This window comes from Myotis nattereri (assembly GCF_964212035.1).
Source record: "Myotis nattereri genome assembly, chromosome: 1".
NCBI classification, from domain to species: domain Eukaryota; kingdom Metazoa; phylum Chordata; class Mammalia; order Chiroptera; family Vespertilionidae; genus Myotis; species Myotis nattereri.
The window spans coordinates 139,258,178-139,279,295 of record NC_138075.1 but is presented as its reverse complement, the minus strand read 5'-3'; the positions used below and the strand labels follow the sequence as shown (position 1 = coordinate 139,279,295).

The following is a 21,118-nucleotide window of genomic DNA, read 5'->3' as shown; positions in this document are numbered from 1 at the left end:
TGTCTCCAGCATACAATTCTCTTCAGATCCGCATACCAGTACGTTCGTGTTGCTACAGGACTTTTCATCTTCCCAGACCCCTTTCTGTCTCTGTACATCTGACCTTAGCCAGTGGCACTATTATAGACTCAGTTACTTAAATCAGAAACCTGGAAATCATCCTCAGCATCCACTTCCTAGTTGTGTGACCTTGGCAGGGCAACTCAACCTCTCTCGCTCTCAGTTTCCTCATCTGTAAAAGGTGTGGAAGGGTTATTGTGTGAGGTAATGGAATTAACACATGTAAACTGCTTACTAGTAGCCTGGTGTCTGGCACAGAGGGACTCCCCCACTGCAATCAGCTGTGATTATGTCTCTGAGCCGAGTGGGCGGGAAAAGCCTCTGCCTCCCTCCCCTCCTCCCCTGGAGTGTCACAGGGCCAGAGGCTGGGGGTGACAGCAGCAGGCTGAGAGCTATAGGCAGGTGCCCTGAAATCCACGCACGGAGCTGGATTTGGTGAGTAGGGACCACGAGTGATAAGCTCCCCTTCAGATCAGTTCACAGGACCTGGGGTCTGCTCACCACATCCACACGCAGGCGGTCACATTCTGCTCCCAACATGCACAGATGAACAAGGATTCACCGTGCAGTTTGTCCGCAGAAACACCCTCCATTCTGTGCACATCACCCTTTCCAGGCAACGGCCTCCCTTCCTCCTCCCCAGTCACTGTTAGGTTATACACTTCAGTTGAGTGTATCTCACTATGAAATTTATTACACGCAAATTTAATGTACCCTGTTGTGACAGAAAGAACCTGGGTGTGGGGACTGGCCAGACTGGCTGTGACTCCTACTAACTGTGTGGCTAACATCTTTCTTACAGGGCTGTGTGTTAAATTACACAGCACCCTGTATAAAGCACAAAGTATGCCTTTGAAATGGGAGGTTCCTTCTGTTCTCTTATACCCACAGGGTCACATATTCCTAAAGTAACAGGAAGTCTGGGTTTTCCTTTTCCTTTAGCCTTGGACAAATGAGCGCCTTAGCTCCTATGTAATTCCATGTACTTGTCTACAGAACAGGCGTAATTCTTCTCTTACAGCTTACTTCCTTGGGTTCTGGAAGAATTAATATATGTTATGCACTGTCCAGGCTGCTATGGCAACGAAAGCCCGGCGGACCACATCTAGCCCTGACACACTAGCATGAGAAAGACCAAACTCAGCAGAGACGCAGGGGAGCAAACACACTTGCTTGTTGCTGGTGGCACTGCAAATTGGCTCAGCCGCTCAGAAGAGAAACTGGCAGCATGTTGCCAGAGATACTCAACGGTTCGTCCCTTTGGACTTACTGATTCCACTTTGGGAAATACTACATCCTAAGGAAATTACACCCGCTCCTTCCCCCTTGCTCCAAAAAAAGACATTTACAAAATTATTCAAAACAAAGAAATGAAAACCCTATACATCTTTAAAGGGACTGGGCACCTTAACACAAAAAGATGAGGAAAAAATGACGGGTGGGTGGCCCCCGTGGATGTGTTCCCATGTGGAACCGTGTGCAGTCTTCTTCCCTGGGAATGGGAATAATGAGGATGGGCCGGGAGTTAATGGGTTGTTGTATGAAGAGCACCTAGAACAGTGCCTGGCACATTGGAAACACTCACTAAAGGTCACTCATTGCAATGATGATGATGATGTCACCCACAGTGAAAGGACTAAAAGCAGGGTACAAAGCAGCACGTACTATTGGTTAGAACAATGATATCAGATACTCATCATTTCTGGGCTAGAATCCAGAGGGACGGGGTGATTTAGTGTCTGTAGTTTCCTTCTGTCCCCCCCACTTTGAGATACAATCGACCTAGACCACGGTGCAACTTTAAAGTGCAGAGCATGTTGCTTTGATACACTTACATATGCCATATGGTCACCGCTGTGGTGTTAGCTAAAACGCCTGTCATGTCTCATAATTACCATTTCCTTTTTGTGGTGCGAACATTTAAGATCTACTCTCTTGGCAACTTTCAAGTATATAGTTCAGTATTTTTTCTTTTTTATTTAATTTATTGGGGTGACATTGGTTAATAAGAGTATAGGTTTCAGGTGTACAATTCTATAATACATTATCTATATGTTTATCACCCCAAGTCAAGTCTCCTTCCATCATTTATTCCCCTTATACCCTATTCTCCCTCCCCCCCGCTGCCTTTTCCCCTACTAATCACCATACTGTTGTCTGTGTCTATGAGTTGTTTTTTTCTGCTTAATCCTTTCAAGGATTTTCACCCAGCACACGCCCACCCTCCACAGCTATCGGTCTGTTCTCTGTGTCTAAGAGTCTGTTTCTGTTTTGCTTGTTAGTTTATCTTGTTCATTAGATTCCACATATAAGTGAAATCATATGGCACTTGTCTTTCTCTGATGTATTATTATCTATAATCACCATGCTGTGCACTGATTCCACAGAACTTACTCATCTTCCAACTGGAAGTTTGTACTTTCTGACCAACAGCTCCCCATTTCCCATCTCCCAGTAACCACCATTCCACTCTCTCTTTCTACGAGTGCCATAGGTTCCTTTTCCCCTTAAGTTCATAATAGATTGAAAAAGAAGTGAGTGAACAAGTATCTCCAAAACAAACTGGCACTTGCTCTGAAGACAAGTTTAGTGATTTCTGTGAAATAATTCTCTGGATGCACGGCCACTGATTAACTTCTAAGTAAACCAACAGGCCCCGGAGGCCCGGGAGGGCTGGAAGGCCAGCCCTGCCGGCTGAGCAGCTGAACTGCCTGCACGTAGCCCAGGACTAACCGAGGTCCAGCTGAAGTCCCAGATTCTGCCCTTTCCACCACGCTGCACGACACTCTGTGGCTTCCCCAAATTAGAGGTTTCACCCAACTTGCCACATGCTTCCTGTGTAATTCAGTGGCTGAACACGTCCCTGGTAATGATTCTATTTCTAACCCAGTGGGAAGGACGACCTCATATTCTCGACAGAGGTCTGCCTTGAGCCTGCAGGATAAGATGTGCATCAAATATACCAAGATACTAGGGAATTCCACATGGAATTTAATTGGGGCCCTTTGAGAGGGAGGTGAGGGAGGGGGAGGGGGCGCGATGCTGGCATTTAAAAAGCAGGCCTTGGTCCAAGGATACCTTCTTCTCCCGACTCGATCACTGGTGGTCCCTGCCAGCATTCGCCCCTTTTCACCCATTACCATGCTGCCCTGGGCTGAGGTCCTTCCCTAGTGCAGAGCCTTCCAATGGCTTCACTTTGCACTTAGATTATTATCTAAATTCCTCATCCTGGATGGCTCTTCCCCTCCCTCCTCACTACCTAAATCCTGTTCATCTGTCAGGTCTCAGTGTGTGTCACTTCCTCAGGGAAATGTCCTTGGTCTAGGCTAGAACTGTCAGTTAAACATTCACCCTTCACTTTTGCGTCACACTCAATGCTCGTGTAATTACTTGCCCCATATGCATTTCCCCCACGGGATTCGGAATTCTAAGCAAGCAGTTGTGTCTGAATCATGCCCCCTGTCCTTACCCAGTACCAGGCACATAAATATTTGTTGGATGTTTGGCCATATAAATGAGTAAGTGAATGAATAATGAATGAATGAAAAAAGACTGAAAGGAGACCAAAGGGCTTAGTCCCTCCCAAATTAATGACGAATCTGGAATTTCAGCATTAAGCAGGGAAGGTGAGATGGGGCGGACATTATCGGGAAAGTCTCTGAAATCACACCACATCAATAACTTCGGGAAAGGTCACGGACTTCTGCAACAAGCAGAGTGCACCCACGGCAGCCTGCAGGCTCCCCAGTGCTCCAAGAACACTTACCTGCACTCTCTGTGTGGTTCTTATTAGCTGGTGTTTTCATCACCTTCTCGCTGAATAAAAGAAAAAGAGTGTCAGCTATACAGTTTCCAAAATGCCTTTTTTTTTTTGCCCCCCTCCATTCATTATTCTAAGCAATGAGCAGCAGGTAGTGATGGTATCAAGCAATGAGGGGATTTTAGCATCAGCACCACGACTGGCCGGGATGGAAAAGGCTTCCCAGGTGTGCACTGACACTGCGGGTGGAAGACAGCAGGTGGGCACTCATGACTTTCAGAGGATGGCGGAGGTGGAGACGTGTGGACGGTGGCTGTAGGCACTGCGCAGTGGTCCATGAAGCCACATGCACTGGGAAGCCCATTTACCCTTCTTGGGCCAAAGGGTTACCTTCGACCAAGAATTACCAGAAGGAAAAAACAAACAAACAAACCATGATTCAGAGAGATGTAACTATTTTCAGCCTTGAAATGATTACAAGAAAATGGATTTGAATGAGTGAATTATCTTAATGATTAAAGAGAAACAGATTGAATTATTTAATGGGTTTGTTTCTTCTTTTTACCTAGATGCATCTTTGCTAGTACTTGTTAGGGGCCCTTTAAAAAGTGCAGACTGAACAAGGCCAGTTAAACTGGCAATCTGTCTCTCCATGGCTTGCATCCTCTCTCTGTAAAACAAGAGAATTGTTTGTTAAAGCTTTATTGACTTTCAGACCGGTTCATCTGGTGAGTGATCACCTGAGGGTCATAAAAGGTACCACCTCGTAGGCCAGCAAAGTGCGCCCGCCTGGCTCGGAGAATGTGACGAGCCTGCCAGTCCCTGCTGAGCTTGTGTCGTGATGGGAGCCTAAGACTAACCCCAAGACCTCACTGAAAAGATGCTGTGCAGACCTGAGAGGCCTCCTGAGAAACTGGAACGTGTCTCCCTCAGAAACAACTCTGCTTGCGTGGAGTGTTCGCGAGCCTTTCTGCCCTGCTTCTGCCATTTTACTTCTGGCACCAGCGGCGTCCTAGGCCAGCTGTGCCAGTGGCTCAGGCCTCTAAGCTGTGCTCCTCAGCTGCGGGACTGATGACCGGTTTTGGCGTCAGTGATGGGGATGTGTGTTGTGCGTGAGGTAAAACTTGTTTTATCGTCTGAGAGCAACACCAATGACTGTCTCTCAAGACCATGGAAAGATATGGTTGAAATCAATGTCTGACTCTGGGGTGAACGGTGCTCAATCTAATGACACAGGAACTTTAACCTGTGTTAAAGGGCTTCTACAGGATCAAGCAGAAAAACAAATATCCCTAACATGAATGAATAACCCCAATTGTTTATTGTGCACAGATGCCGCACCTGTTCAGGCTCCCTAATGCTTCATCACAATTCATTTGGCTCAAATTTGTGTACCTCAGACAACGTCCGTTTCACAGAGCTATTACCATTATTTTCAACACATTAAACAAACAACATCACAAGTGGCTCCCTCTACTGGCAGAGGGCATCACAACGTGACTACAGGCAAATTCAGTTACCTTTGCTTGGGAGTTTAAAACAATAAAGACAGGCAGGGGAGGGCAGCTTGGGTAGCGGGGGCACCTTGCCGGCCTTTGTGCCCCATGCACAGGTGTCCTAGTGTGAGCTTGAGACAGAGAAGGGACCCCACTCTTCACTGCGGTCTCAGTGCCGCCAACCTCCCCCAGTGTAAGCGACAATGCTGCCAGTGCTACACACTGCATATACACGCACTGTGGCTTTTACATAGCAGCCGACTACTTTATCTGGTACCCAGTGGAAATTGTGGTGGTCTGTTCTTTCCCTGGAAAACAATAACTGGTTAAGTTGGACTTACGGAGAGATGCTATATCTGTATCTTAAAATTCATGACAATCAAGCAGACTCTCAAGGGTAGTTTTGTCCATACACAACTTTTTGGCTTTGCGTTTTGCCTTTGGAATATAACCCTTATGAAACACGGAGTTTAATTTCACAATTACAAGCTTCTGACATCAGAACTCCGTGCATTTTCTTTCGTTTAAAATGGCTGGTCTGTCACAATACTGAGTTTCTTGGATGAAAGTCATGCAGTCTAGGCAGCTCATGGTTGTAAACCCACTAAGGAAAAAGAAAGAATTTAAGCATGAATAGTACGATCTCTTTGCTCTGGTAGTGTGGAAAGGAGAAATCTCGGGCAGTGAGAGTGGGAACGCATCTCCATCTCCGTGCAGCGAGCTTCCAGGTGTTTCCAGGTGTGGCAGTGAATGCTGAACCCCTGAGCTGCAAAGCGTTTCCAGTCACACCTATGCTCCTGGCCCCCTCTCTGTCAAAGCACAGCGCATGTGCCAAAGAGAAAACTTAGGAAGAAGCTACCCTCAAGAAAGCAGGTTAGTAAATACCTAATGGATATCCCATATTCATCAGACCCAAGTCGCTATGGCGTCTCAGAAATGATTGGCTAGTGGCTGATCATGCTGCCTGCCATGTGGGAGACACAGACTCACACACATGGGCTCTTGGGAAATGAGTGACTCCCACAAGGACCCGCTGAGTAGCGGGTGACAGCTGTCCAGGGCCCCCGTTCTTCCCACAGTAATGCTAGAAGTCAAACTCTCGACCCTCAGAGTCGAGGTACATTCAGAACCACCTCAAGATGTACTCGTTTCCTGCTCTCATCCAATCCTAGGCAAACACAGAGCACTGCTTTCTTCTTCCTTTTTTCTTTTAAAAGCAGCATGACATTTTTAGGGTCTAGACAGCTTTGGTGAGACAGCGGCTTGAGGGGATCCATGAAGCTGGAGCGTGGGACAGGAAGGCATGGTCACAACATAACTGCAGACAGAGGACGGCACTACTATGTATGAAATGTAAGAAACAGGTAGGTCTATGACTGCAGAGAATAAATGAGAATCTGGTAAGAGGGAAATGGCAGAAGAAGGGATTCAACATTGGCTCTAGGCACAGCCCTGATTAGGGCTAAATCACTGTTCTTTCTGAACCCTCACTGGCCAACAGGTTTCGTGACCTTGTCTAAGAAAGGTCAGCGTAGCATTAAAAACCAAAACAAAGCACCTGGCCATTCCAGATTCAGGGCATTGATCTGCAACTGATCCATCACAGCGATTGGAATCGCACAACGTTACAGCACAGGAGGGGTGGTCTCCACACGAGCATCCATAGAGTTGCATTTTCTTGGCTCAGCGGGTACTTGGCTCTTTGCTGCGCTTCCCCAGACAATGGTTTTAGGATGCAGAGGAAGACAACCCACAAACCCACACCCCTCTTCTTACTCCCTAGGGATCATGTCCACATAGCTACAGAGCTTCCTGGGGACAAGGTCTGGATGCTTTGAAGGAAAGGCCCTAGACTCAGGCCTGGTAACACACCCTTGGTTCTCCTTTTTGTATCTGTGAGGCTAGAACAGGGGTGGGCAAACTTTTTGACTCGAGGGCCACAATGGGTTCTTAAACTGGACCGGAGGGCCGGAACAAAAGCATGGATGGAGTGTTTGTGTGAACTAATATAAATTCAAAGTAAACATCATTACATAAAAGGGTACGGTCTTTTTTTTCAATAGTTTTATTCATTTCAAATGGGCCGGATCCGGCTCGCGGGCCGTAGTTTGCCCACGGCTGGGCTAGAAGAAAGTGCTCCCTGGGTGGCCTCCTCTGTGCTATGCCACCAGCTGGGCCCCAGAAGGAAGACAGGATCTTTCAGAGCCTCCAGAGTTCAGAACACTTGAGCTGACACCTGAGGGGAGCAATTCTCTCCCATTGCCCAGGAAACGGTGGGTCCTGCACGTGGCCGAGATGCTGACTGCACAAGCGTGTTCCACTGCCTTGGCCAAAACCACGTTACAAAAATACAATTTTTCGACACATGGAAATGAGCAAACGTTTCCCCTCCTATTTAATCATCAAAGTGTTTCTGGTTTCAGGATTCATGTGAGGGAGATTATCTGATTTATAAATTCATAAATAAGATTGTCTTTCCATTTCATGGTTGGTAATCTGGAAACAATTTTATGGTTTAACTAAATTACAGCAACTGGAAACTTAGGCAGCTTTTGCCCATGATGAAATGTTATGAAGTATGTTTTAACGTGAAAGGGGGAAAAAAGTGAAATGCAGTGAAAGAAGAGAAATTATATATGACCCTCTCATTTTATTGCAGGGACAATTTTGTATAATAATCATCAAAATATTAAAGATGCTTAAGCTCATTCTTGCCAATATCGCTCAGTTTAAGGTATTACACGATTGGTATAATTACTGTTGAAAAAATGGTTTAAAAGTGATTTCATAAACCATTTTCTATCATTCCATAAACCATATTTATGGGATTAGTATATATGGTTAACTAGTCATTTAGCACAGTAAGTCAGCCTGGATGAATGGAATGTTTTCAGGGCCCAACCATAATATTAATAAAAACTCAAGTCCAAATCCAGGGAAAGTGCTGATCCCAGTATTGAAATTCCTGTTGCGACAATGGGCTTTCCTGCAAGCACCTGTCTGTGAAGACATAGCAAAGCCCACCTGCTCACAGTCTGCTCTGTCTTCAGAGTAGAGGGATGGAAAAATGTGCATTTGAGGGAATATTTTTAGTCAGTAACTCCATTTATACAACGTTTTTGATTCAAGTTTTCACCTCTAACATTTTTGACCATGGACTTGCCTTTGTTCTGAGCCCTCATTACTGAGTTAAGTCCTTATCATTGCCTATCTGAGTAAATTAATGGCTATTAAAAAACAAGTCAAGGCTGTAACAAGTCTGAGACTGGTAATTCCCCTGTAATGAAGCCCTTAGGTTATGTTTTTAAAGATCCTAAACAAATGCTGGGGATCTAGGTGAAACCAGCCAAGGGAGCCGATAGGATTGCTTAGGCCCCCAGTCAGGGGCATTCTCCTCCCTAACCAGTTACTAACGTTGAAACCTAGTGGTGCAGGACAGCCAGTAACAATGATCGTAATCAGGGCTGACATTCTGAGAGTACTTTGTAGGTGGTCCATCAATTCACTTCTAGTTCTAATATTGTCTGATTTATTTTTTGCTCCGGCTCATTCCTCTACCCCCAGAAAGGCACAGTCAATGAGTCCTCAACAAATGTTTTGAGCACTTAAGTTGTGCTACACGCCACAGTGCAAGCTGCTGTGGACACAGCAGGGATAGAGCACCATCATTAAGCAGTACGTTCCTTTCACAAAGTCACTTTTTTTTTCCCCTGGGAGAAATCTCAGTGAATTAAAGCCCAGTGCCAAAGGCATTTCCCAGAACTGAATAGTGAACAGGCTTCAAGTTGTTTGCTCATGCCCTGACTCTCTGGTATGAAGGGAAAAAAATCAAAGTAATTGAAGACTCTATTTTCAAATGAGTTCAACAAAACACTGGAATTCAAATGATCTGAACTTGTGATACAGCTTCAAAGAGGATTCTGAGCAGCCAGCTTTCTATTTTTGCCCGCACTCTAACCTATTGGTGAAAGAACTATATACTAAAGACATTCTTCCAAAAACTTCCAACAAATGTTAACTTTTCATTCAAGCATCCAGATGTAGCGAGGCAATATTGATGGAGTTGATGGTGACTACAATGGGGCTACGATGTTCTGTGCGCATTAATATTGTCCCCCTACCACTGCATGCCTTTAAAGATAACGACCATATCTTGCACTTTTCTTGCATGTACAAACATTAGATGAGGACTGAATACATACAGGGTCATTAAAAAAATATTGTTTATAACCCTGGCCTTGAGGGCTGCTGTTTGTTCTCCTGCCTACTGCTCATGGAGAAGAAAGGAGTTCTATGTTCCCTATTGCCACTTCATCTCCCTGCTTCTGAATTACTCATCTGTACCTTCCCTGGTGCCATTTGAGACCAAGGCTATGATCATCCACGTTCTCCTATTCCCAATCACTATGTACAGATGCAAAAGTTGGATAGTGAACTGGGGGAAGGTGAAGGGGGGAAAAAAGGAGACGTATGTACTACTCTTTGTAATACTTCAAGCAATAAAAATAATAAAATAAATAAAAAGTTGGACAGTGAAGAAGACCGATGGGGAAAATATTAATTTGAAACACAGCATTGGAGGAGAGAGCTCTACAGGTACCCAGACCACTGGAACGATGAACAAGTGGGTTCTAGAGCAAATTAAGTCTGAAACATCATGAGGCAAAAATGACAAAACTGAAGCTACCTTACTAGGGCACATCATGAGAAGGCAGGGCTTTTTGGAGAAGACATTAATGCTGGGAAAAATAGAAGGCAGCAGGACACCAAACATGAGGCGGATTGACTCCCTAAAAGAAGCCATAGGCACGCGTCTCCAGGAGCTGAGCAAAGCTGCTGAGGACAGGAGACGGTGGACATCACTCATTCACAGGGTCTGCAGGAGTCAGAGCTGACTCAATGGCAGATAGCACACACACGTTCCCTACCTACATCTAGAAAATTCCCTCACATCCTTGGATGGCTTCAGCCTGGGAAGATGTCCTCCTGTCTGCCACACTGCAGTCCATCATCCTTTGTAGCTTTGGTATCCGTGCTGATAAGCCTTTCAAAAGTTTGGCATTATAGATCCTCAAACTCTTCTTCACAGACATTCTCTGACCTTAAGTTATTAGTTGGTTTCTGTCCAACAGATTAGAAACTCCAAAATCCTCTCTAAGTGTAGCAACCTTTAGTTGTCTTTGATTCCCTTAGTCACACAAATCAGCTCTTTACCTGCATCCTTACCTCCTTCATCCTCAGCAATCAAGACTGTCTGGAAATTCATTTCAATTTTCCTGCTCCTCACCCTGATGGTCCACACACACTCTCTCCACTGTCCTGACTGGATTCTCCGTGGCTGGTCTCTCTCAGCCTTGCAGTTCCTATGCTGGCTGACTACGAAGGAGGGAAATAAATGAGAGGAAAGGACCCCTTTGTGTCCCTTTGTTTCTTCCCCTGTCACTTCCTCTTGGTGATACTTCAAGGAGACAGAGTGTGGAATCCTCTCGTCAGGCAACCTGGTTTCCCCCAAGTCAGGAAAGACAATGACCAAAGCAAAGCTGTTCACCTGGAATGCTCTGCATTTTACTTATGGCCCATGAAGCTACACACTGAATGACAACTGTAAAGAAATAAGTACAAAATGGAGCCCCATTTATGAGGATCTGGGAAGAAAAAGCTATATCTAATCTTCATAAATTTACCAAGGCATTGAGAGAAAGAGAGCTTATAATGAGATGTGAAGAGAAATGCTGTGGAGATGATGGTATTCCCTGTAATAAATAGTTCTTCACATATTAAAACTGCTGCTATTTACCCAGAATGCCTCAGTGATGTCTAATAATCAATAACCCAATTCAACAATTGCTTTGAGTGAGCACTGTGATAGCCCTGGGGGTAAATGCTGCCAGAGTCTTTCTTCTTGACCTCAGGCTGCAGATGCCCCAGCTCGGCGGGCACAGTGGCTGGATTCTGCAGGGTGCGGGTGCTGGATGGCTGAGTGGGAGAGGTCAGCTGGGGAAGAGCTACTCCTCCTGAGAGGAGGCATGTGCAGGAAGGCAAAGCAAATAGTGGGATTTAGCCAGAAGAAGAAAGGAGAAGAGAGCAGAACAGAGTGTTCTACGTAAAGAGAGTTCCAGGCATAAGCAGAAGCATTGGACTAATAAAATTTGACAGGAGCAAAAACAATGGACTAGGGATTAACCCAGATTTGTGCTTTGACTTCAGAGATGGGCAGAGGTGGGGTGGGGGTGGGGTGGGGGCAGCTTGGAGGCCATTGAGGCAGATCAGGTGGCAGCGGTAGTGGCTTGGACCAGAGTGGTGGAGTGAGCTTGAGAGCAATGGCTGGAGGCAGGGAATCTTTGGATATAGAGCTATCTCTGGTTGCCCAGATGTGGAGTGTGAGAGGCAGTAATCAAGATGACACCGAGGCTTTCAGCCTAAGTAATAGATGAAGTTGTCATACATGAGATGGGAAAATAAGTGTTCACTTTTGGACATGCTGAGTTTGACTTGACCACCAGACATCCAAGGGGAGATACAGATCTCCACGCACAAATCACTCAATATCTCTGAGTCTCAGTTTCCTCACCTGTCAACCTAGCGTAACAGCTGCCTTCCCTGTCCCACAGGGCTGTCGTCCTACAAGATGTGGGAAATGAAGGCAAGCAAGAAAAATGTATGAGCACGCACTTTATAACTTGCAATATGTTATGGATGTGGAAGGCTTCTTTTGTCACTTCAACTTCATTCATTCAACAGATATTTTTCTGGTGTGGATTGTGTGCCAGGCACAGTGGCAGATGCTTGGGCTATAGCTGTGAATAAAGCAAAGGGCTTCTTACCCTCCTGGAACTTAGATTTTAGGGGTGAGGGTAATGGTACAACAAACTAAGTAGAGAAGTATATGTGTGTGTGTGTGTGTGTGTGTGTGTGTGTGTGTGTGTGTGTAAATATAAAAATATATACTTGCATATAAATATACATATAATATTTATGTAATTGTGTGTGTGTGTGTGTGTGTGTGTGTGTGTGTGTATGATGGTCAGTTAGGAAAGGCCTCCTTGAGCAGATGGTGTGTATTTTTTTGAAATATATTTTTATTGATTTTTAGAAAGAGAGGAAGGGAGAGGGATAGAGAGACAGAAACATTGATAAGATGAGAGAATCATCATCGATCAGCTGCCTCCTGCAGGCCTCCTATTGGAGATGGAGCCTGTAACCTGGGCATGTGCCCTGGCCAGGAATTGAATCAGTGACCTCTTGGTTCCTGGGTTGACAGAGCACATGGTGATTAAGTGAAGCCCTGACATTGGCAAGAAGCCAGTCAGGTAGACAGACATCTGCTGGAAGAGAAGAACAAATGCAAAGTCCCAGAGGCAGGAAAATCCCAAGTTCACACACAGGAAGCTAGTGTATGTGGAATGGAGCTTGTGACAGGGAGTGTGAAAGGCTGAATGCATACTCTGCACACAGAGGAAAGAGGGCCTCTAAGGCTCCCGTCCCTTGTTAAATAGACGCCCATCCTCTAATGTCCAACACCGAGCGAATACCATGTCTGAAAGCCGGCCAGACTTAGACTTCTAGAATCATGCAACTTTCTAGTTGGAGAGAACTTATTTAGGCCCCATGATGTTCTTTCCATTCTAATTCAGTGATTTTGGCTAAAGCAAAAAAAAAAAAAAAAAAAAAAAAAAAGGAAAGAAAAGGCATGCAGGCCCAGCAGGGTGGGCGAAACTGGGCCACACCCAGGCGTGTGCTCCCCACGTGCACACTCACTGACTTCCGGCGTGCTGACAGTGTTCTGCCCAGCACAGCAAACGCTCTGGGAATGCTCCAGGCAGCCTTTACTCTATTTCACAACACGCTTCCTGGTAGGCTGTTTTGTCTGGGACCAAACACAGTCCCAAGTCGGGCATGAGGACACATAGTCTCTCAGATCCAAATGGCCAACACATTATGGCTCCTTTCCACCAAGGGCTATGGCTTCACAATGTTATGTCGATTGAGACTCTTATTTATAGAAAACTTTCCAGTTCACAAAAGGATTTTACACTCATTTTCCTTTAAACGGCACAGACCCCTCAACCTGTGGGTCGTGACCATCAGAAAACACATAAAGCATATCAGATATTTACATTACGATTCATAACAGTAGTAAAATTACAGTTATGAAGTAGCAACGAAAATAATTTTATGTTTGGGGGTCACCACAATATGAGGAACTGTATTAAAGGGTCGCGGCATTAGGAAGGTTGAGAACCACTGCCTTAAGAGGTCATGGTTGGTTACTGTTCCGTTCTGGCCAAGGACACCAAGGCTTAGGGAGGTGGGGTCCCCCTATGGAAGCATGGCTAGTTTACCAGCACACACACCTGCACACCCAGTGCTCCCTGCGGGGCTCTGAGCTGCCTGCCTCGTGACTCACCAGCTGGGGCGAGAGCCTTCCCTCCCCAGGGCAAGCCTCCACCCTGCTAGCTTAAATCATCTGCTTTACATTTTCGTTCTCTTCCCCGAGGGAGATTTTTAATATTCATGCTGTAGACGTGACAGCTCATTTTTTTTTGTACAGGTACAAACTAGTATGAATAGCTGTTTGTTCAGGTTCTGGCAACCTGAACACGGGCCTGTAATGTATCTTCCAAAGGGAGATGGTGTCAGAAGTGATGGGAGATGGTCCCTTGCGTGGTCCTAAGGGAGCTTGGCACCAACTGCCACTCCCACCTGCCCTGGTCTGCAGCCTCAGCATGCACTCAAAAGAAACAAGATAATGTCTCTGAAGGAAAAAGGAAAAAAACAACATTTCCTATACTTGGCTTCTCTCATGAGTTTTTTCATGTTGTCTTCTCAGGTACTGTGCTTGCTGGAGGAGTTAGGACACACGGCCCTTATTAAAAAGGCAGAAATATAGAGACAGCACGAGAATGAAAACATCATTTGACTAGTGGCTCCAGTCACTGGACCTTTGGGAAGTCCTTGTTTCTCCGTCTGTAAAGTCACCGATTAGGAGCGTGGTTGCTAAGATCCCTCCGGTTCTGAAGAGGGACAGGAAGGGAGGGGTGTTTCCTGGCAATGCAAGTTGGTCCTACAAGACTTGTGGGGAATACAGACTTTTTGAGACCTGCAGTTTTTGGAAGTTCAAATTTACGCTTACACCTGGCTATATTTTCGAATTACTTGATTTATGAAAAATAGTTCAAAATTCAAACAAGTGCAAGCTCCCTGATCTTGACCAGACAGAAGGACAAGCCCCAAAGAGGCTAAAGTGTAGCCTGGACGTCAGGAGAGTCTGGGACTACCCAGCTGCTGGGCTGCTGGACTTAGATGAGCCCCATCTTCAGGCTGGATCGAACCCACGATGAGTCTGCACTGAGTCTTTCAAAAAGGCTGAACCCGCCCCTAAGCACTTATTCATCTTCTCTTTGAAAAAAGAGGTTCCAGTCGGCAAGGTAAGGGGCTTATCTGAATCTCACAGTAGTTACGTTCCTCTGGCTTAGCTTCTGGTTTCAGACTCAAGGCATCTGATTGACAGCACCTCATGAATATTCAAAGGGAATACCAGGGCATATTTAAATTTCACCTAATTAGTGACAGATGATGGCTTTTCCTTTTGAGAAATTGGTTTAAAGTAACACAGACTTTGTGACAGTCATTCCACTGGTATTTTTGATAGAATATTCCTTGTGTAAGAGGAGTGCTATCTTCAAAACTTGTCAGGTGGGTAAGTACCATGTTTATCAGACAGCTGGTGCCTCCACTCAGCAGTTAAGAAATGACTAGCAAATATTACTTAACCATGAAGCTTATATTCCTGTGACTGAAAAAGTAATAATTCAATTCATTGGCTCTTACTTGACTTCTGAGACCAGCAAAACATCATATCCAGATGATATTTTTATAGGCACCATAGTGCTAGCAATACAGCAAAGATAAGTCTGACTTCCTAAATAATACCTTTTCATTGTTATATATATATATATATATATATATATATATATATATATATATATATATATATAATTCTAGCTCATCTCCACATTGTCATGAAGGCTTCCAGACCAGCATGAGTTGAGGAAAGTGCTCCCTTGTGTGAATTCATAGCCATTGCTGTCTGTATCACTTCTTTGGAATTAATTATGTGCCAGCAGTCCCCAAATTAGGCTTGTAATTAAAAGTTTACTTGTACTTCCATTGTTTAGAACTTGGAATAAATGGTGGTTGAATTTCCAGCTGGGCCACGGAAGCCTCTATAACCTCCAGGGTATTATTAGTTTTATCATGTTCTTCATTGTTTTCAAAGAAAACGTGGCCTGACTTTCCAGCTGGACTTCCCAACGCTGGGAACAGAACTGCTCCCGCACAAAGCTGCAGACTCTGGGAGAGCCATTTCCCGGGAGTGACTTGACAAGGCCTCCTCCCTTCCCTGCACTTCACTGGGAGACAGGGTCACTGTCAAAGTGACAAGAAAAGAATCCCTGAGCAGCACCCATGAATGAAGCCCCATTTCTGTGGTTGTTCCTGCAGAACAGTTACTTAGTAGGCATTCAAAGTTCAGAAGTTTCCTGTACTTAACTGTGGCATAGCTTATATATTTATATTACAATTTTGATGGTTTTTTGTTTTTATTTTTAGTTAATCCTCACCTGAGGATATTTTTTCCATTGTTTTTCAGAGAGAGTGGAAGGGGGAGGGGGGCGGGGAAAAAGAGAAGCATTGATTGGCTGCCTCTCACATGTGCCCAGACTGGGGCCAGGGAGCGAGCCTGCAACTGAGGTACGTGTCCTTGACCGGAATCAGACCCAGGACTCCTCAGTCTGAGGGCCGACGCTCTAATCACTGAGAAAAACCGGCTAGGGTACAATTTTGATGTCTTATGACTGTCTTCACAGTTTATCTTACTTGTGCATGGGGACTGCATAGAAATTTCCTTGTGTCCTCCAAAGCATCCAGCCCACAGCTAAGCACAGAAGAGAAGCTCAATAAACATTTATTGATCCATAATGAGAGCTGCATGGAAAAGCAATTGAGATAAGAGTTGAATCATTCAGGCACTGTTAGGCATCAAAACAGATAACCTAACAATCTCAACTGCACCTGGCTAGGTGTCTTCACCCTCAGTCTCAGAGCCCGGTGCCCTTGTGAAAGGATGACCCAATCCTGGCTTGTCTTTTTGCTCCTGGACCCAAGATGTGCAACCCTGACTACTCTCCTGAAATGGACTTTAAAATGGCTTTGATATTCTAAACATTTTCATCTGGATCCTGGAGCCGAGTTGATTCCATTTTCTTCACACTGAGTTTTGCTGTTGCCTATAATCTGCTCACCAGCTCTATGCTCTTCTTGGTATTATATTTAGAAATATCCTTTGTCCTAGCCAGCTCTGTGGTTTAAGCTCTCTGTTTGCTAATACTTAGTAGAATGCTTGCCTCAAAGCAGGCACTCTTTGAGCACTTATGGTAGGGCTGGCATGGAGCAAAGCACTTAACTGTAATGTCTTCTTCCATCCTGTGAAGTCCTGTTATTATCCTTACCAGAGGTCTGGTGCACAAAATTTGTGCACTGGAGGGTGGGGGTGGGAGGGTGTCCCTCAGCCTGACCTGCGCCCTCTCGCAGTCTGGGACCCCTCTCGCTTTACTGCCTGCTGCTCCTTACTGCTCGGCTTGCTGCTCCTTAGCGCTGCCATGGAGGTGGAAGAGGCTCCTGCTACCGCGGCTGCACTCGCCAGCTGTGAGCCTGGCTTCTGGCTGAGCGGCACTCTCACTGTGGGAGCACACTGACCACCAGGAGGCAGCTCCTGCATTAAATGTCTGCCCCCTGGTGGTCAGTGTGCATCATAGCAACCAGTTGTTCTGGTCATTCTGCTGTTTGGTCGATTTGCACATTAGGGCAGGGGTGGGCAAACTTTTTGACTCGAGGGCCACAATGGGTTCTTAAACTGGACGGGATGGCCGGAACAAAAGCATGGATGTAGTGTTTGTGTGAACTAATATAAATTCAAAGTAAACATCATTACATAAAAGGGTACGGTCTTTTTTTTTTTTTTTTAGTTTTATTCATTTCAAACGGGCCGGATCCGGTTCGCGGGCCGTAGTTTGCCCATGGCTGCATTAGGGTTTTATTATAGAGGATTTTACAGATGAGCAAAGGAAGGCAGAGCAAGAGTCAGTAATGTGTCAAAGGTCTCAATTGCCAGCAAATGTTAGAACTCAGATTTGAACCCAAGCAACCTGGCTTTGGAGTCCACGTTCACAAATAAACACTGCTTCGTTCTGCCTCTCAATAAGCGGTGGATTGATGGAACTGAAAGTAATGACAGCAAGTTATAACAATAAAGAAGCTGTTTTACCACAAGGAAAGAATAGGATTGTAAAAGTTGTCAAGATCTGTTTTAGGAATGTCATGATTTACATTCCTTAAGTGTGAGGCATTACTTCATATGCCCACTGCATTAAGTGGAAAAAGCCCCAATTTCCTTTACTGCAGTGCTTCTCAACCAGGGGCATTTTACCTCCCCGGGCATCTGACTGTGTCTGGAGACATTTTTGATTGTCATGACAGGCAGGGTTGGTGGGGGGGTAGTCTGCTACTGGCATCTACTGGGGTGGAGACTGGAGATGCCGCTAAACACCCCACGACACACAAGAGAATCCCTCCCCGCTTTGCCCAATTATCAGGCCCGAAGTATCAATACTGAGCAAGTTCAGAAAACCTTGCTTCAGAAAGATGCCAAGTCCAGTTACTTAGGATACCTCTGACGGGGCTCACTTCTGACGATACACACAGGACAAGGAAAAAATCAATCATTCTATTTTGATCATTCAGATTCACCTCTGTAGCAGGACCAATCAGTTCAAAAAACCTTCAAATGCCTGTCAGTCACTGTGAACATGTTTACATGACATAAATCTAAATTTAAACTTTCACTCAATCAACTGCTAAACCAAGGATGCATCCCACCCTCAAAGCTACCAACACAGTAATATAATCCTCATAAAATGAGAAAATGATGTAAAATGATTAAGAACAGACACAAGCTACCAGTTAGCATGCAGGCTTCCTCCTGTACACAGAATTTTTCTTTTCCCTTCTTTCTACTTGGCTCGAGACAAGAGATTCTGTTTCTTTAAATCTGTGATGTTTCAGAAATCATAGCGGGATCCCACGTGGCTTCTCTTTCCCCAGATATACATGTCCAGACAGGGCAAAAATGTCTCCTTTGTGGAGTCTTGACTAGTTTGTTGAATTTAGCTACTGTACGTGCAGAATAGTAAGATATGATCTTAGTTCAGGTTTACCATGTTTTGTTGAAAAATATTACATTAGGAGGAATCTGTTATACATTTGGAAGGAGAGCTATTAGTCACTTTGAAATGAGCACCCTTAAATTTTGAGTGTTATTTCAATAAAGATATTGCACATTAAACGATACAAACTATAAATAGAAGATAGCAAAACATAAATGTCCTAGAATTTTATAATTCTTAGGGGCTGTTTTATGTGCCATGAATAGAAATAATGATGCTATTTAATGAAGTAATTTTAAAACCGGGGGAAGAGAGAGCCTGTGCACTAAGTCATGTCACACATCGTTCCCTCGGCACTCCCTAACAGGCACAGGGACCCACTCGCTTCTTGGAGTTCCAGCTGAAGGGAAGTCATCTGAGTAAAGTCATTTCATCACTCAAGATCATTTTCTTTTCTTTCTAGAAGCTCAGATATGAGAATTGCTCTCCTGAAGGTCAAAGCAGTTGTAATCTGCTCATCTACCCCAAAGCCCATAGCCATCTTGGGAGGAGAGCCCTACCAACATATATATTCTCCTATATACATGATTTTCCCCCAGATCTTCGATGTATAATTTGTCATTTTTCAGTGTTTTTTGGAAGCATATTTATAAAAACAAGAGATGCCAAATTTATTAAATCAAGGCACATGACTAAATATAAGAATCAAGATGAAATTACTTTAAACTCATTTTCAAGTCAATACGGCTGTTATAAAATAATGTGCCTTCAAAAAAAATACACAAAAAACTACCATTGGAAGTTTCCTGAGCACAGATGGGAAAGAAAGGATTTTTCCTCTGTGATTGCAAACATCCTGCAGTTATGTGGGCCCTTCCATGGAGTGCTCTTTTGAACAGCATCTGGATCCAGCTGTGCCCCAAAGAAAGCATCGCCACAGACTTCTTGGTCTCCCTCCTGTGCTTCCGTAGCTTCCCATCTTAGATGTAAAAGTTCACTTCAGAGCTTTATTAAAAGAGCACTCTCAGGTTTATTTGCTTTTTAACATCATTTAACTGCAGCAGAAATTGGTTTGGCACTTTATAGGACCCTATACTCATGAAGTTAGACATTTAGGCGTTGAAGACTCTTTTAAAAATACTTCCACAGATTAAATATATCTGAAATAACATCACGGTATAGGTGAAACAATGGTCTATAATTTTGTGCTTCAGTAAGTGTTTTATGTTCTTGTTTTTAAAAAATTTCATTGACATAGTACTCACATTCATTGTTTTAAACATAACATCTACCAAGAAGGTTCTCTATATTCTTTCCTTATTTCTTCATAATTGTGCTAATGTATTAGCTAGGGCAGCTATATTTTAAATGGTATGTATATATTTAGCAGCTAATTATGCAAATTCTACCATGATTACGATTGTAAATATCCTTCAGGAGCAGTCACTTAGCATCTAGTCCTGAAAACATTTTTGGAAAATTCTGGTTAAAATGCTCAGAATTCACTTATTTTCTCAGTGAAGGTGGGACTCAGAGTTCTTATGCACCAGGCAGAATATTTCACATTGATAAAAAGTATGGATTCTTTAATGGACTTGAACATTACATGCCACTTAGTGGCTTTGTGACCTTGGGCAAGTTACTTCACTTCTCTGAGCTCAGTTCCCGCATTTGTAAAATTGAAATGATGACAGTACATACCGGTACTTCACTGAGTCATGATGATTATATCCCAAGATGTGTAGAAACTACTTAACACAGTGTTTGGCCCATAAAATCTTTCAGTAAAAGCTAGTTACCACCAGCACTCTTCTTCTTAAAATAGTAGTACTTATAAAATAAATGTAGTGCCCAGCAGTACTACTACATTGCAGCTCAGTCACTAAGCTCTCTAGAAGAGTTCAGAACTACAGCTGAAGAGGAGGAAGTATGACTATCTGGGTAACTATGGGTTGATAGGTGGGAGTGCTGATAGCAAAATTTCCAGACTCAAGACTTTTTACTAGAGAATCGTTCTATACACACTTATGTCATGTGCCTGTGTTAAGGATGTTTAGGTGTTTCAGTAATACGGACTCTAAATGCCGATGTATGTGCGTGTGTGTGTATGTTTGTGTGCATGTGTGTGTGTGCATGTGTGCACGTGCGTGTTGGCCTATAGGAAAAGGGAATCTAGCCTGCTCATGTATGTACAAGGACTCCAATTCCACTCTCTAAAGATAAGCTGGTTAACAGGTGAGGAATCACCTCGGCCAGATGTGAGATAAAATTCTCCCTCTGTTATTTCACATTTCAGGGAATAAAAAAAAAAGTAAAATTATGTTCATAATTGTAATCATATGTCAGAATATGGTAGCGATAATGACAGTATAGTTTAGGTGAACATTATTCTTTTTTAGTCAATTTTTCTAATAATTGTTATTCTAGAAATAAAGTCATTTAGATTTTCTAAAAAGGGTTTCTAACATATAAAACATAAATCCATCTACTTTTCCCAAGCTTTGGTAAACTAGAAACCTAAAGAGGAAGCAGAGGCCCTAAAAGAATTCTGATACTGCTGCAGGCTAAAATTCTTCATG

General features: G+C 44.0%; 1 protein-coding gene across 4 annotated transcripts in view; it reads right to left on the bottom strand.

Moving 5' to 3' along the window:
• KIAA1217 overlaps positions 1-21,118 on the bottom strand; it is a 467,214-nt gene that overhangs the window by 43,436 nt on the left and 402,660 nt on the right. For 3 of the 4 annotated variants that reach the window (XM_081104030.1, XM_081104031.1, XM_081104028.1), the window contains 2 exons: positions 4,386-4,490; positions 3,827-3,876 (listed from right to left, as the gene is read on the bottom strand). In XM_081104030.1, the coding sequence (XP_080960156.1) occupies positions 3,827-3,876; positions 4,386-4,490 (155 nt within the window). The remainder of the gene's footprint in view (positions 1-3,826; positions 3,877-4,385; positions 4,491-21,118) is intronic. The other variant, XM_081104029.1, reaches the window with a different exon arrangement.